Consider the following 13,119-nt stretch of genomic DNA (forward strand, 5'->3'; position numbering starts at 1 on the left):
CACAAAGAATCAGGTTCAGTATTTTAAAATATAAGATGGAAAACTTGGATGCTGGTTGGGAGATGTCCTCATCTGTGTTTCTTCAGGGTTTGGAGAGAATGGTGAGTGATGTCGTCTTGCTGTGGGGAAGGAATGGGCCAGTTTCTTTTCTAGTTTTTAAACCAAAACAAGGAATGTAAAAACACATACTTTCAAAAGACTTTTCTACAGTGTCTTTCATTTGTCTGCTCCAAACAAAATCCAGATTGAGGAATCTCTGCCAGTACACAGTTCCTGTGTTCCCGCCCAAAACCATCACAGGTTTGAGTAACTGACAACAGTGAACTGGGTTTTGCTATCAGGGCTGACCCTGCCCAAAGCGTCCCCTAAGGAGGAGATGGAGGGGAAAAATAATCTCAGGGGATTTCTGGGTTTTTTTCTTTTTGGTAATTAACCAGCTGTCTTAAGTACTATAATTTTACTAATGTGTTCCCAGTGGTTTATCCAACAGTCTGTACAGTTAATAAGGAACTTTTTTTTCTCCTAGATACAACTGTGGGACTTTTCTCAAAGAGATGACTGTAGCTCTATCTTTTAATACCCTGGCAAATGCTTACAATTTTGTTACATTTCTAAACTATTAGGAAACATCTCTGGTCAACTGAATTTTAATGCGGCTGAGAAGAAGAAAGGCGTGCTTTCAGATCAGTGTCCTCAGCATTTTTAGAAAGTGTGGTACACTTATCTATTGGGAAGGAGAATGTCTTCTGCCACAGAAGGGGGAGGGGGCAAAGGTTGCTTTTCAGCAGGCCAGTACCTAGTGACTGCCCAAGGCGCTGGGTGACCAGGTCGCTACCCACCACACACCAGGACCGCTCCATTTCGTCTCTCCCCTTCTCCCGAAGGCAAGCCTCACTGAACCGATGGAATTCTGACACGTTCTAAAACTGGTGGGGTCTTCAACGCGGACAGCCTCCAGAGAGGAGCAGAGCCCCTGTACTACTCAAGTCCCACCATGTACATCCCCCACGCGTCCATGTGCAGGCGCGCCTTCCTCCCGTGTCAGCACGAGCAAACTGTATTTCTAGCCGGTAAGAGCAGCCCTGCACACAGCCCGCTTCCATGAGTCAAACCCCGCGCACCTGCCGGGACACCCTCCATCAATCCGTCACTCTGGGGAAGTAACAGGACGTGTGTGAATTCAATGTCCCCCTACAAGAACCTGTACCTTCAGGACTTTTGGTTGTCTTTTTAAAGAGTTTTTTGTTTTCACACTAGTGGTTATGATAAGGAGTAATAAAGCTAGATGTGTGGAGAATGGAGATAATGCACACTCCCTAGTCTAAAAGAACAGCAGGTGGGAAGGCAGCCTACCTTCCTTCTGAGGGCCCCTTGTCTTGGCAGCTGACAGAAGCAAACACAGGAGGACATTACCACAGCAACTGTGTTTCCTAAAGGAACACCAGGTGCCTCGCACCCTTTGCTTCCAAATACCACTCTTCTGCATTCTCTTTTTGTTTAAAAAGAAAGAAGAAAGAGAAACAATAAAGGATTATAAAAGCCCAAACAAATGACAACAATTAAAGGTCAGTCCCCTCTCCTGGGCCTGACAGAGTCTTCCAGTTTTGCTCTTGTCTTCTGGTCCCCGGGCACCTGGGGCCCCGGGAGGCTCCTCGAGCAGCGCTGAGGAGACCTCTCTGAAAAGGCTCCTTTGCCTCTCTTTCCGCCCCATACCAGTCTTTTCACTTCAGGCGCTGAGTCACATTGGCCAGGGCAACGGCGAAGGCCTGCACAGCTGAGAAGGGGTACTGGAAGTCCAGAATGTACGCGTTGCCATCAATCCTTCCAAACTGCATCACCTGGGGTGGGGGTGGAGAGGGCAGAGAAGCGAAGACATGAAAAGAATACAAGGTGGGAAACACAACCATGTCTGTGTGGCTCCTGAGGGAAGGGGACAGCCCAGCCCAGGAGACAGGTTTGCTGACCAAGGTGACTCTGATCAAGTTTTGTTTTTTTTTTTTTAACAAACAAACAAAATTTATTCGTTTAGATCAGACTCCCTCCAAAGGGAAAAATAGGAATACCATTCATGGTGAAACTATGTTTTTTGCTACCGGCAACACTTTTATCCCGTTCTCTGACCAGGTGCCCTAATCAGTAATTGCTCTACTATGCAGCAGAGGTGATGCAGAAACAATTCAAATAACCCTCAACTCTGGTGGGACAGCTGTCTGCTGCTGCCTAACTGGTCATTAATAAAACTCACATCTCCTTAGCAACAAATTTTCACTTTTTTCCTTTTTATATTTGTGTATGTTGTCCAATGAAATGATCTCTCTGCAAGTGAGCATTGGAACCACTAAAGGTATCTGATTCTTCACATTTGCAGCAAAGTAACGCTGCTGATTCACTGTCTTCCAAATGAGAGCTCGAGGCGCAGGGGCTGGAGGTGGTGCTGGGAGTAGGCGACCGCTGGACCATGACCAAAGCCGTCTAGGCGCTGCTAGGTTGTTCTGGGCAGGGCATTCTTGTCCTGAATGTGGGGGGGGGGCGGCAGGGTGACGGAGCTGGGATGGGGAACGGGGTATGGGATGGGGGTGAGGGGTAAGGGGAGGAGAAGGAGGCCGCGGAACGGCCACAGGCTTCACACCCACCACCAAACTCTTGCCTACTGACACGCTGAACGGGCCGGGGGCGGGCGGGCGGGCAGGTGGTTCGGCGGCAGCGGGGCACCCTGATCAAGCTTCTTGATCTCACTGTGAGTTTGTCAGAAATAAAGGGGGGGAGGGAACATGTTAAACATGCAGTGGGGGGAGCTCCTGGGTGGCTCAGTTGGTTGAGCGACTGCCTTCGGCTCAGGTCATGATCCCGGAGTCCGGGGATCGAGTCCCACATCGGGCTCCCTGCTCATCGGGGAGCCTGCTTCTCCCTCTGACCCTCTCCCCTGTCATGCTGTTTCTCTCTCTCTCTCTCTCAAATAAATAAATAAAATCTTTAAAAAAAAAAAGAGCAACGGGAAGATAATGAGCAAAAATTCAGAGCGTGGAAAGCTCCACAGGTCAAATAAAGTGGTTTCTTCACCAAGGAAACAGAAAGGAGAACGAAAAAGTATAAGGAAGAATCTATAGGCTAATAAAGGGTTAAGAGACACATCATTTGTCATGGTCAAATGTCACTGCTCAGAGAGGGATAAAACGCAGTCCACCTCCTTCCCCTGGTGCTCATTCTCTCGAGCTTGCCTTCCTTTGTCGTTTCAGTACTTACTGTGACCACATTATATTACCACATAACATGATGTATATATATTTATTTGTTTATGGTCTTTCTACCAAAAATGGAAGACAGGGACAGGGACTTTCTCTATTTTCCTCAAGGCTCTAGTTTCAGCGCTTGGAGCAAGGCTGGCAAACTCTCTGTGAAGGGCTGATGATAAATGTTTTAGGCTTTGTAGCTCACAGGGTCTTTGCCACAACTCTAAACCCGTTGTAGGACAAAAGCAGCCTTAGCCAATATTTAAGTGGATGCGCATGGCTGTGTTCCAATAAAACGTTATTTATAAAAAGAGGCAGCAGGTCGGACGGTCTGTGGGCCACCGTTTGCCAACTCCTGGCTCAGAGGATCGCCAGGCATATAGCAGGTGCTCAGTAAATGTTGAGTGAATTAATGAAAATGAGGTTTAAATATGCGAGGTGAAGAGGTGTGTTCCCAGAACGACAGCTACGCAGCGGGATTGGAGCTACCCTTTCAGGCTGTAGCAGGAAGAACTGACAAATCACCCAACGTGTAATGTATGGAGAGAGGATTTACATCACACCAGAGAATCAGGGAATGACTTAGTCATAAATACACAGAAATAAGCAAACAAACACTGGCTAATTATTATGTCTAGGGAAAGAAAGACTAGACAATAAAAAAGGAAATATGATTAAGCCATAATCTGTGGCTCAGCTATAAAGCATATATATTGGCATAATGAGATAACCAATGACTACGTAAAGTAAGAAAAGGGGGAAGTTCACATGTGTGTATGTATGGCAGTGGGGGTGAAGAAAATCAACCGTCCTATTCCTCAGGAAGAAGTCAATGCATGATGTGAAAAACTGAAAAATCAATAAACAGAAGTGGGAACACGCTCTTTACAAATACAGTGTCAAATACCAGAAGAACCAGAGCTGGGTTTGGGAGCGGGCCGGGGGCTGGGCAGGGAGGGGCCTGCTAGTTCTCCTCCTGGATCTCGCAGAATCATCTGACTTTGAAAAATCAGTACCTGTGTTGCTCTGATGATGAGTAAATAAAAGCGAGCAATGGGCACACCATAAAGTACAACCACGACCGGCCCCACTTAAGAGACAGCAGTTGTTTTCCGTATTTCTCATTTGGCTCCTGGCAGGCCAAAGCACGGATAGCCTTCACCAGGTTTTTACCACCCCCCCCCCAGCCCCCCCTCCGACCCCCGGACCAGTCAAGACCAGAACGCAGCAATTCTGGCCATGCCCCGGGACAAGCTTGCTTACCTGCCGCCCCTCCAGCTCAATCTGGAAGTTCTTGGCCGATTCCTGGGTCACCCGCCCCCCGAAGTCCAGCTGGTACACCTGGGTGGCTTCGTTCCACAGAGGCTGCTTGTTGGCCATGACATACACGAAGCCCTGGCTGCCCAGCCGCCCATCCTCCTTCTCGCTGGCTTTCCGGCACTTGAACTCTTCCAGCTCGCTGGCCGTCCTCAGGCTCCGCTTGCTCTTCCAGCCCTTCTTGCTGCCCTGGCTCTGGTTCATCAGCTCATCCCCGCTGATGAACAGCTCGGGCTCGCTCTCCGAGCTGTCCTGGAACTCATTCGTCTTGTTCAATTTCTTTGACTTCAGTTGGTCTTTCTGACTCTTCACTTTCTTCTTCTCTCTGCCCAGGCGGGGGCTGGAGATCAGGGAATTAAAGTCACTCAAAGTCCGTGCCTCCTTCTTCACTTTGCCCTCCGTGATGGCCTGAACATTTCCTTCCTCTGCTCGGCTGTCCAGGCGCTTCCGGTTCTTCTTGCCGAACTTCTCTGTCCGCTGGGGGACTGGGCTCTCCGTCAGGGAGAGGACTTCTTGGAAGTTGTCTGTGGTCTCTACCATCACCTCAGTACCCAAGTGGCTTTGGAGGTCGGTGGGCGGTGGGGACACGAGGGGCTTCTCTACCACCAGGTGAGCCTTGGGGGGGAGAGTGCCCTGGGGGCTTTGCACGGGCGGGCAAGGGCTGTAGGAACCCCAGGGGTGCAAGGCGATGGGTGGCAGCTGTAAACTCGAGCAGGTGCTGCTTCCCGGATACATGGGGGGCAGGGTGCAGTACGAGAGGCTGGGTGGGTAGGCAGGCTGCAGAACCACTGCTGACTCCTGCGGTGCAAATGGTGCGGGGGACAGGGCATCTTTTGGGGAGCAGGGAGTCTGCACTCCCGGCAAAGGGGGTGTGTTATAGCTTCCTGGATACGGCATCCCCATCCCATAGCTTGTTTGGAAAGTGGCAGTAGGACTGGCCGGAGACTTCGGGGAGACGAAGGACACTCGGGACACGTCCAGGTGCTGGCTCTGACCTACTGTAAGAGGGGGCAGTTTCAGGGGGGTGGGCACTGCAGTCTGTGCTGTCCTTTCCTGAGGAACCCAGATGTCCTCCCCCAGCACGGGGTCCCACTGGTAAGGGGGTGGCCGTTTGATGGCCACAGCAGCTTCGGGCAGCGCGGGGTACCTCAGGGGCTTCTCCAGCTGACAGTGCTGGGCCAGCGCCTCGTCCTCGGTGAAGGCCGAGTTCACGTAGTCGGCGCGCTCGCGGGCGCCGTCGGGCGGGCTCAGGAGGCTGTAGGACGACTGCGAGGTCAGGGGGGAGGAGCTGGCGGCGTGCGCCCCCCCGGCGCCCGGCTCGGGCCGCCCCCCCGTCCCCCCGCCGCTGCACTGGCTGCAGGTGTACACGGCCGGCGGCGACCGCGCCGGGAACTGCGCCGGGAACTGCGCCGCGCCCTTGGGCTTGGGCGGGTGCTGCGGCGGGGCCCGCGGGGGCTCGGCCAGCTGCGACGCCTTGAGCGCCACCTCGCGGTTGTTCCTGCGCAGCGTGGCGTGGATGAGACTGTCGGGCCTCTGGGCCGCGCCCCGTCCGGGCACAAGCGGGCCGCCGATTTCGGGGTACGGGGGTGGGTCTCCCGTCGGGATGGAGTAGCGTGGGACCGTCAGGCGGTTCAGGGTCGCACTGGTGCAGGGCTGGGGGACCTTCTTCTCGGTGGCGGTGAGCCTCAGCGTGGCCGAACTGCCCGGACCGGGGAGGGTGTAGGTGTTCTGGGAGCAGAGCATCCGCGTCCGAGGCCGGCACACCTCCTCCACGTTGCCGCTGCTGTCAAAGGTGGTGATCCTCTCATAGCCCAGGGGCGTCTGGTAATGTGCCGCTGTGGAGTACAGCGAGAAATCGCCCTTCTTCAGGCACGTGTCCACCGGGGGCTGCGGGGGCGGCAGCGGGGGCGGCGGCGCTGCGGTGGTGGGGGCAGCAGGGATGGTTCCCGGGTAGGGGGGTGGGGGGTTCATCTTCGCCACCTGGACCTCCTGTGGGGCACTGAACACCACTGCGTCCCCTTCGGCAGCCAGCTGCGGCACCGGCCGCAGGGCCTTGGCCGACTTCTGCAGGTGGTCATGGTCCCGGTCTCCGTGGTCCACCACCGACAGCTGGATCGCCCCCTGCGCGGGCGGCGGCAGGGACAGCTGAGCAGGGTTCGGGATGATGCGGCCCATCTCCACACCTCCAAAGATCACCTGTCCAGGGTTGGAGTAGCGGTTGGAGACGGGGTACTGGGTGGCACTGTCGCTTCCCTGCTCCGATGTCCCCACTGCCGTGGTCTGATTGGTCAGGACGTCCAGCTGCACATTCTGGTTGGCCAGCAGGGACTGCACCAAGCCTATGCTCTGAGTGGGGGACATAGCCTGGGCCGAGCTGTGGATGGGTGCAATAGGGATGTTCACTGTGCACGGCGGGTTGTTCTCGGGCACACCAGAAGCTCCCGTCACTGGAAGGAAAAGAGAAAAATGAACTGCTTCCAGAACAGGGCCGTGAAACTGGGTCAGAATAAGTGATACAGCGACTAATCAACTCGTCCAGTCCTTTTGCTACAAAATGCAATTGCTGTAGATGGAGATGAGTTTGCTTGGGGAAGCTAGACCTTTCACACAAGTTATACACAGTCCCTCTAAGGTTTCTGGAAGGACTCAGGTAAAGCTTTTCAATGAATATACTTTCGAACCTTCCAAATTTGGTACCTAAATGGTACCATGGCTCATAACTTAACGTTGTTTTTTTTTAATTTTTATTTATTTTTATTTTTTAATACTTAACTGTTTAAAGATGCTTTTTTACCATGAATTCATAAAACGGCCCACTCTTATGCAAGAAGAGAACTATGGTATATAGCATGACACTCCACTGAGCACTCATAATGCCTAGGGTCCTGAGTAGGTTTATCCACAATTATGGATTGGTTAATATGGGAAGTGTTATGTAGCAGATGTGTATGTGAAACTTGTACGTAAATTAAGACTGTAAATAGAACCATGTAAAATGTAGTGGAGATACCAATGAAAAGAATCTTCCAGCAAATAAGCATTATTAGGGAAGGATCATTTCCTAACATTTATCTGCTTTTCAGCATTTCAAACAGTATGTAAGGTACAGTACTGTACCTCTGTAAAACTATATTCTATTGTACAAAGAGGGAATTTAATGAAGCATGAATGTGAGCAATGATCTCCACACCACAGGCAGGTGCTCAGAACCATGTGTTATACTGCCTGTCTAAAGTACCATCAAGCACAGGCAAGTTTGCTTATTTGGGCCTGTAAGTGCTATGTGGCAACTAGTATATGAGCAGGACACAGGATTTAACTAGCTAATTGTAAAGGCTGTCTGACCTTTTACTAGAACTGCAGAATGAAGGCAGCTAGCTAGTTCATCAAAAGTTAAGCCCGGGGCCCCTGGGGGGCTCAGTCGGTTAAGCATCTGCTGTCGGCTCAGGTCATGATCCCAGGGTCCTGGGATCGAGCCCCGCATCGGTCTCCCTGCTCAGCAGAGAGCCTGCTTCTCCCTCTCCCTCTGCCGCTCCCTACTCATGCTCTCTCTCTCTCAAATAAATAAATATTAAAAAAAAAAAAAGTTAAGCCCACCCTTGGTTCCAGTCAGACTCCCCCTTCCCTGGGGCCCTCTAGTGAGACGTAACTATCTCGTGGCTGCGTGAATCTGGGTCCCATCTCAAGTTTTTTATTATTCTTGTTCTGATCCCTCCTCCAGATGTTCAGTCATCTGCATGAAGTACTGAGGGCAGGTGTCTTCCCTGCTAAAGAGAAGAGCCTCTCTGTCACCAGCATTAAGTGAAAGCCCTGAGACAAAAGGCTCCCCCCTCGGACTGGGAAGCCCAGACAGGAATAGCCGCAGCAAGGGCTGAGCCTTAGGGGGGAGCTCTATTAGTCACATTCCAGGAGCACAGGGTGGGCATTATTCGGAAAGTGTTAAAAGATACTTCTAGATCCACGATTCTGAAATTGCATGGGATGTGCTTTCTAAAGCTCAAGTGTGTGAGGCATCACCAAACTGCAGATTTATGTGGTTGCAAAACCTTGCCCATTAGGACTTCGATAGTCTACACCACCTGCTATAACCATCGGAAAACCAAAAACGGCTACTGTCAGAAAGTACTGTGCAAATGATTTTGCAGGTAAAAACCTGTGAAGAAGGTAAGTAACTGGGCTAAGAGAAGGTAAACAACCCCCCCCAAGTTCAGAGCCTGAGCTGGCCTGTGTGTCCGTCCCTGTCCCATGGTGCGGACCATAGCCCCCTCTGTTCTAGAACCACCAGATACAGAAGTCAGTGGCCCATTTGGATTCCTCTGGCTCAGAAACCAGAGACATTCAGAACCCTGCTTGGTTCTAAGTAGAGGAGTCTTCATATTTATAAAATTACAGGTAGATATTTCTGAGAACAGTTATATGGAAATAACTGGCAGACTACTTAGAAATCATTCTACTCTGTTAATCAAAATAGGATCCCCTCCCCCTAGAAAACACTTAATTTAAGATGCTATAGATATTTGAAAATTTGGAAACTGGGATTTTAAAAGCTTGTGTCGGAATTCACCTTTAACTCAGACCAGGCTTCTGTACACTGAGATGTGCGTTGCACACTGGGAAAGAGATGTGTGAATGTGAAGGCTTTCTGTCCTGGAGACAGGGTGGGTTTGAGACACTGGGCTCTGTGGGCGCCACAGGACCATGGGAGTGATGCTGCTCTCTAAGCAGGGCTGAAAGGATGAGGGCAAGCCTACAGCCAACGAGAGCCAGTTTCAGTTCTGATTTTGTGGAGTTCTCAACAGTCTTGTTAACTTCTCTAGCTGGGCACATGACTAAGGACTACTGTGAAGATAAAATAAGATGGTAGAATGCCCTGTGGACCTGAGGTGTCATGGTCACCTTCATCGTCCTTGCTCTGGTAGCTCCCCTCCTCCCCAAACCAGTGACAGTAGGACCTTTCTCCTGTGATATGCCACCACACCCACCAGCTTAGGAAGTTATAGCTTTTCCAAACCAAGGCGGTGGGCACGGACTGACATGTTGTGATCCTCCATTAGTTACTGCTCTGCCCCCGTCATGACCCCCTAAGAACACACCTGGTAAATCATCCTCGTCTTCACTGAAAACATTTGGGTTGAAGACAGGTAAATTAACATAGTCCATGGAAATCTTCCGAACCTCTGGGAGATAGATGGTCATCTGCCGCGGCTGGAGATGCAGGAGGCTGGTTTTATAGATTACTGGAGGGGAGGAGGAAAGCACTGTAAACAGAGACGTGCACGAGGACAGCCAAGGCACCAGCAAGGTCACGGGAAGAGAAATGGGGCTGCGGTGTCCCTGCCATCAGAAGGCAGGGGAGAGTGGGACAGCGGGCCTTTGTCTCCCTCCCGCACACCACTGGCCACCCCAGCCGTGCTTCCCTAACGGCAACTTCTCCATCTAGCGTAATCATTTTGCCAAGTGGTCTGTCTACAGAACCACACATTTCAAACGTCAAAAACCTGTCCTAGACTTAAATGCTTTTCTGGAATGAACTGGGATAGGATAAATATATTTTTTAAAAGCCTCATTTGCGATCAGAATTTTAATTTAGTAAAAACAGTTGTGATAAGCAGAGTGCCAAGCTCAGGGGGATCTCAGGCAACCCAGGACACAGGGGTGACATGGGTCAGGTTGGAATAGAACACTGCCCTTACTCAGGACTGGATTCTTGTCTTCCTGACTTTCAACTTCATGATCAGGACAGAGATTTAGGGAACTTCCACACCATTTCTTTACATGCTAAGGTTTTATATTTGATCAACAGGGACATTTAAGACAATGCGTGGATGGTGACTCAAATATTTGGAGGAGACAAAATTGGTTAAGAACAATGAATCTGAATTTAGGTTTCACGATAGGTTAAAATCAGGGTCAACTTTCTTTTGTTTAATGCTCTTTCCTGAGGTAAGTAGAAGTTCTCAAATTATTACTGTTATTCTCATTTTTTGTTAGGCCCAGCTGTGTCTCCACAGCTGTCCCCCCTAGCGCCCAGTGGCTGACCAGCTCGAACTCCCGTGGCCCAGGAGGCCTTCTCTATGAAATGCCTCTGTAAGGCTGGCGCTTGGGCTGGTGTGGGCTAAGGCGACTTTTCCAATAAGACACAGGCCTTATTTGTGTGTTCGTCTCTCTTGCCCGCAAAAGAGAATATGAACTTCGGCTTAAAAATTCGGGACAGTTCTCTACAGCTTAAAAATTAATGCATTAAAGTGCTATTCTTTGTTGTTCAGACTGATAAAAGAAATAAAATTTAAAATCTCAGGAGGGATTAAAAAAATAACATCAGTTGCCGCCAGGGGGGTGAAAAACTAGGTGGCCAGAGGTGAAGATGAGAGAGAGTTTTACTGTATACCGCTTCAAATCTTTTGAATTTGGAATTTATTCCATATTTTTTAAATTGAGAAAGCAAAAAATCAAAAATAAAATTTCATGGGTCAGATAATTCTAACTGAAGGAAACAAATTATCCAATGTAAAATACATCCAACAATACTCCCTTTTAAAATCCATTAGAGTGCCAAAGATTAATAGGGTGCCACATGTAACTTACACATCTAGAATCCAAGAGATGGAATCAAGCGGAAAATTCTCTTAGCTTGACAAATGAATAGTAGTAGCTAAAATGCCCTTTTTAAAGAACAGTCCATGATTAGGACAATGATTTCACTACAGTCCTACAGAAAGCTTTTCTCCTGGGCACTTGAATTCCTCACACTGGAGCACCATGTACTTGAGGGCACTTACAGGTTCTCCCATCTCAAGGCCCTTGTTGACTTATGTGTGGATCTATTCAACATCCAGAAGGAAAAGATGCATTAAGACTCCATTCCTCTTTTCAGTGTGTACTGTGGGCAGATGGCTCAGTTCTCAGCTCATGCACATGGGGTAACATGATACCCACACTGTAGCTACTAGAATCCCCATGCGCATCAGCCACACACGGATGCATTACTGAAGAACACGCTTTCATGGTCATCAGAGCCTCTCCAGGTTGCTGAAAATATTGTAAGAGATTTCTTTGCATTATGTGCAGGAACAGCCTATTCTTATCTTCTAAGTCAGTTTTATATTTTACTTGTATTCCTCTTTTTCTTTGAGCTGAGAAACCTCAAAATGAAAAATCCGAATGCAGCACAATTTAATAAGTCTCTTAAGATGGATACATGGCATACGTCTTTTTAACATCTGCTTTGCAAAACTAATTTAATTGAAAGGATCTAACCATGTCTTAAACAACTCCAATAGGCAGATACAGAATTTTTCAAGAACCATTTTTAGTAGGTTACGCAGAGATGTTCAAGATGGGACCACCACCCACAGGCAAGCCCGGCCTTCCAGAGAGGTGTGCGTGCCAAATGATGAGGCAATCCAGCAAGGCTGAGGGGACAGCACGTGTCCGCAGCCCACCCAGGGATGTGCCTACTGGCATGAAGCTGCTTTGAAAAGGACCTTCTGTCATTTCATTCCTTCACTGTCCCCAAGTAAACATGACACATTACTACTACTCACTCGAGCAGGAGTACCGAAAAAATGCAAATGCCGGGTACTAGCCCAGCTTTTACTCCCTTGGTTTTGTTTTCCTCAGTGTCTCAAACTTCGCACGGAGAGGGTATTTATCTGGGACTTCTAGGTGAAATCCATAAGGATTTACCACATGGAACTGTACTAACAGTCAGCTTCTTGCAGTCTTTAACCCTTTCTGAACCTCAATTTTCTTCTGACTCAAGAACCTAAATATACTGGTACCAAAATCTGCCCACAGTGAAAGGCCAGAAATCACAATAACTCCAGAAACCTGTCAAATCTCTGTTAGAAGATTGTAGCTGGTTCTGTCTTTTCATAAATCAGGACTTATACAAAAAAAATGAAAGCACTGCCCGCAAAAAACCAATTTGAGTAATAATTCTAATTTTTGCAAAATCACAGTGGATAGAATCAAAGTTTAGAGGTAAATAAAGTACATGCTAATCTTCTGGTGCCGTAAGAGCTCATTTGAATTGTCTTTTTAGTCTCAGTTTCGGGCAGACTCAGAATTGTCTTTTTAGTCTCAGAGAGCGGGCAGAGAAGAGGACATGGTTTTTACCTGCACCGAGGTTGGTTGGCAGGAAAGCAGCCAAGCCCACAATCTTAAACTTGGTTCCCCAGATATTAGACGTGACCTGAGCAAGATAGTTGTGCTGTGGGGGGGAAAAAAAAAGGAAAAAAAAAATCACCATCTATTTTCGTATTTTCTATTGATCACTTAGGAACTAAGAATGTTAACATTTTTGCTTAAAAAGGTCACAGGTGGGCACTGCTGGAAATACTCATTCTCTGTATCATTCTACCCTTTTTAAGACCAGAAGCTAAGGAGAACATGTCAGGCACGTGTTTCTGAACGGTGGCTCACCGAGCTGAGATTTGCAGGCGGGGGGTAAGGGGCAGATGTGTCCCAGTGTGTCCGCACGCGCGTAGGTTAAAAAGGCCACAGAGGTGCTCTGGGCACGCTTTTCTTTCCCTCTCCTTTCCCTCTAGTCACTGACCCAGAGAGGGTATAC

The 13,119-nt window shown here is 49.0% G+C and overlaps 1 protein-coding gene across 1 annotated transcript in view; it reads right to left on the reverse strand.

Moving 5' to 3' along the window:
- Positions 1 to 1,353: 1,353 nt before the first annotated feature.
- TULP4 (TUB like protein 4) overlaps positions 1,354 to 13,119 on the reverse strand; it is a 168,845-nt gene continuing 157,079 nt past the window's right edge. The window contains exons 11-14 of the mRNA XM_021693385.1: positions 12,666 to 12,759; positions 9,641 to 9,784; positions 4,494 to 6,994; positions 1,354 to 1,838 (exon numbers count right to left, since the gene is read on the reverse strand). Coding sequence (XP_021549060.1) covers positions 1,722 to 1,838; positions 4,494 to 6,994; positions 9,641 to 9,784; positions 12,666 to 12,759 — 2,856 coding nt within the window. The 3' untranslated portion in view covers positions 1,354 to 1,721. The remainder of the gene's footprint in view (positions 1,839 to 4,493; positions 6,995 to 9,640; positions 9,785 to 12,665; positions 12,760 to 13,119) is intronic.

Source organism: Neomonachus schauinslandi, chromosome 8 (assembly GCF_002201575.2).
Source record: "Neomonachus schauinslandi chromosome 8, ASM220157v2, whole genome shotgun sequence".
Taxonomy (NCBI): Eukaryota; Metazoa; Chordata; class Mammalia; order Carnivora; family Phocidae; genus Neomonachus; species Neomonachus schauinslandi.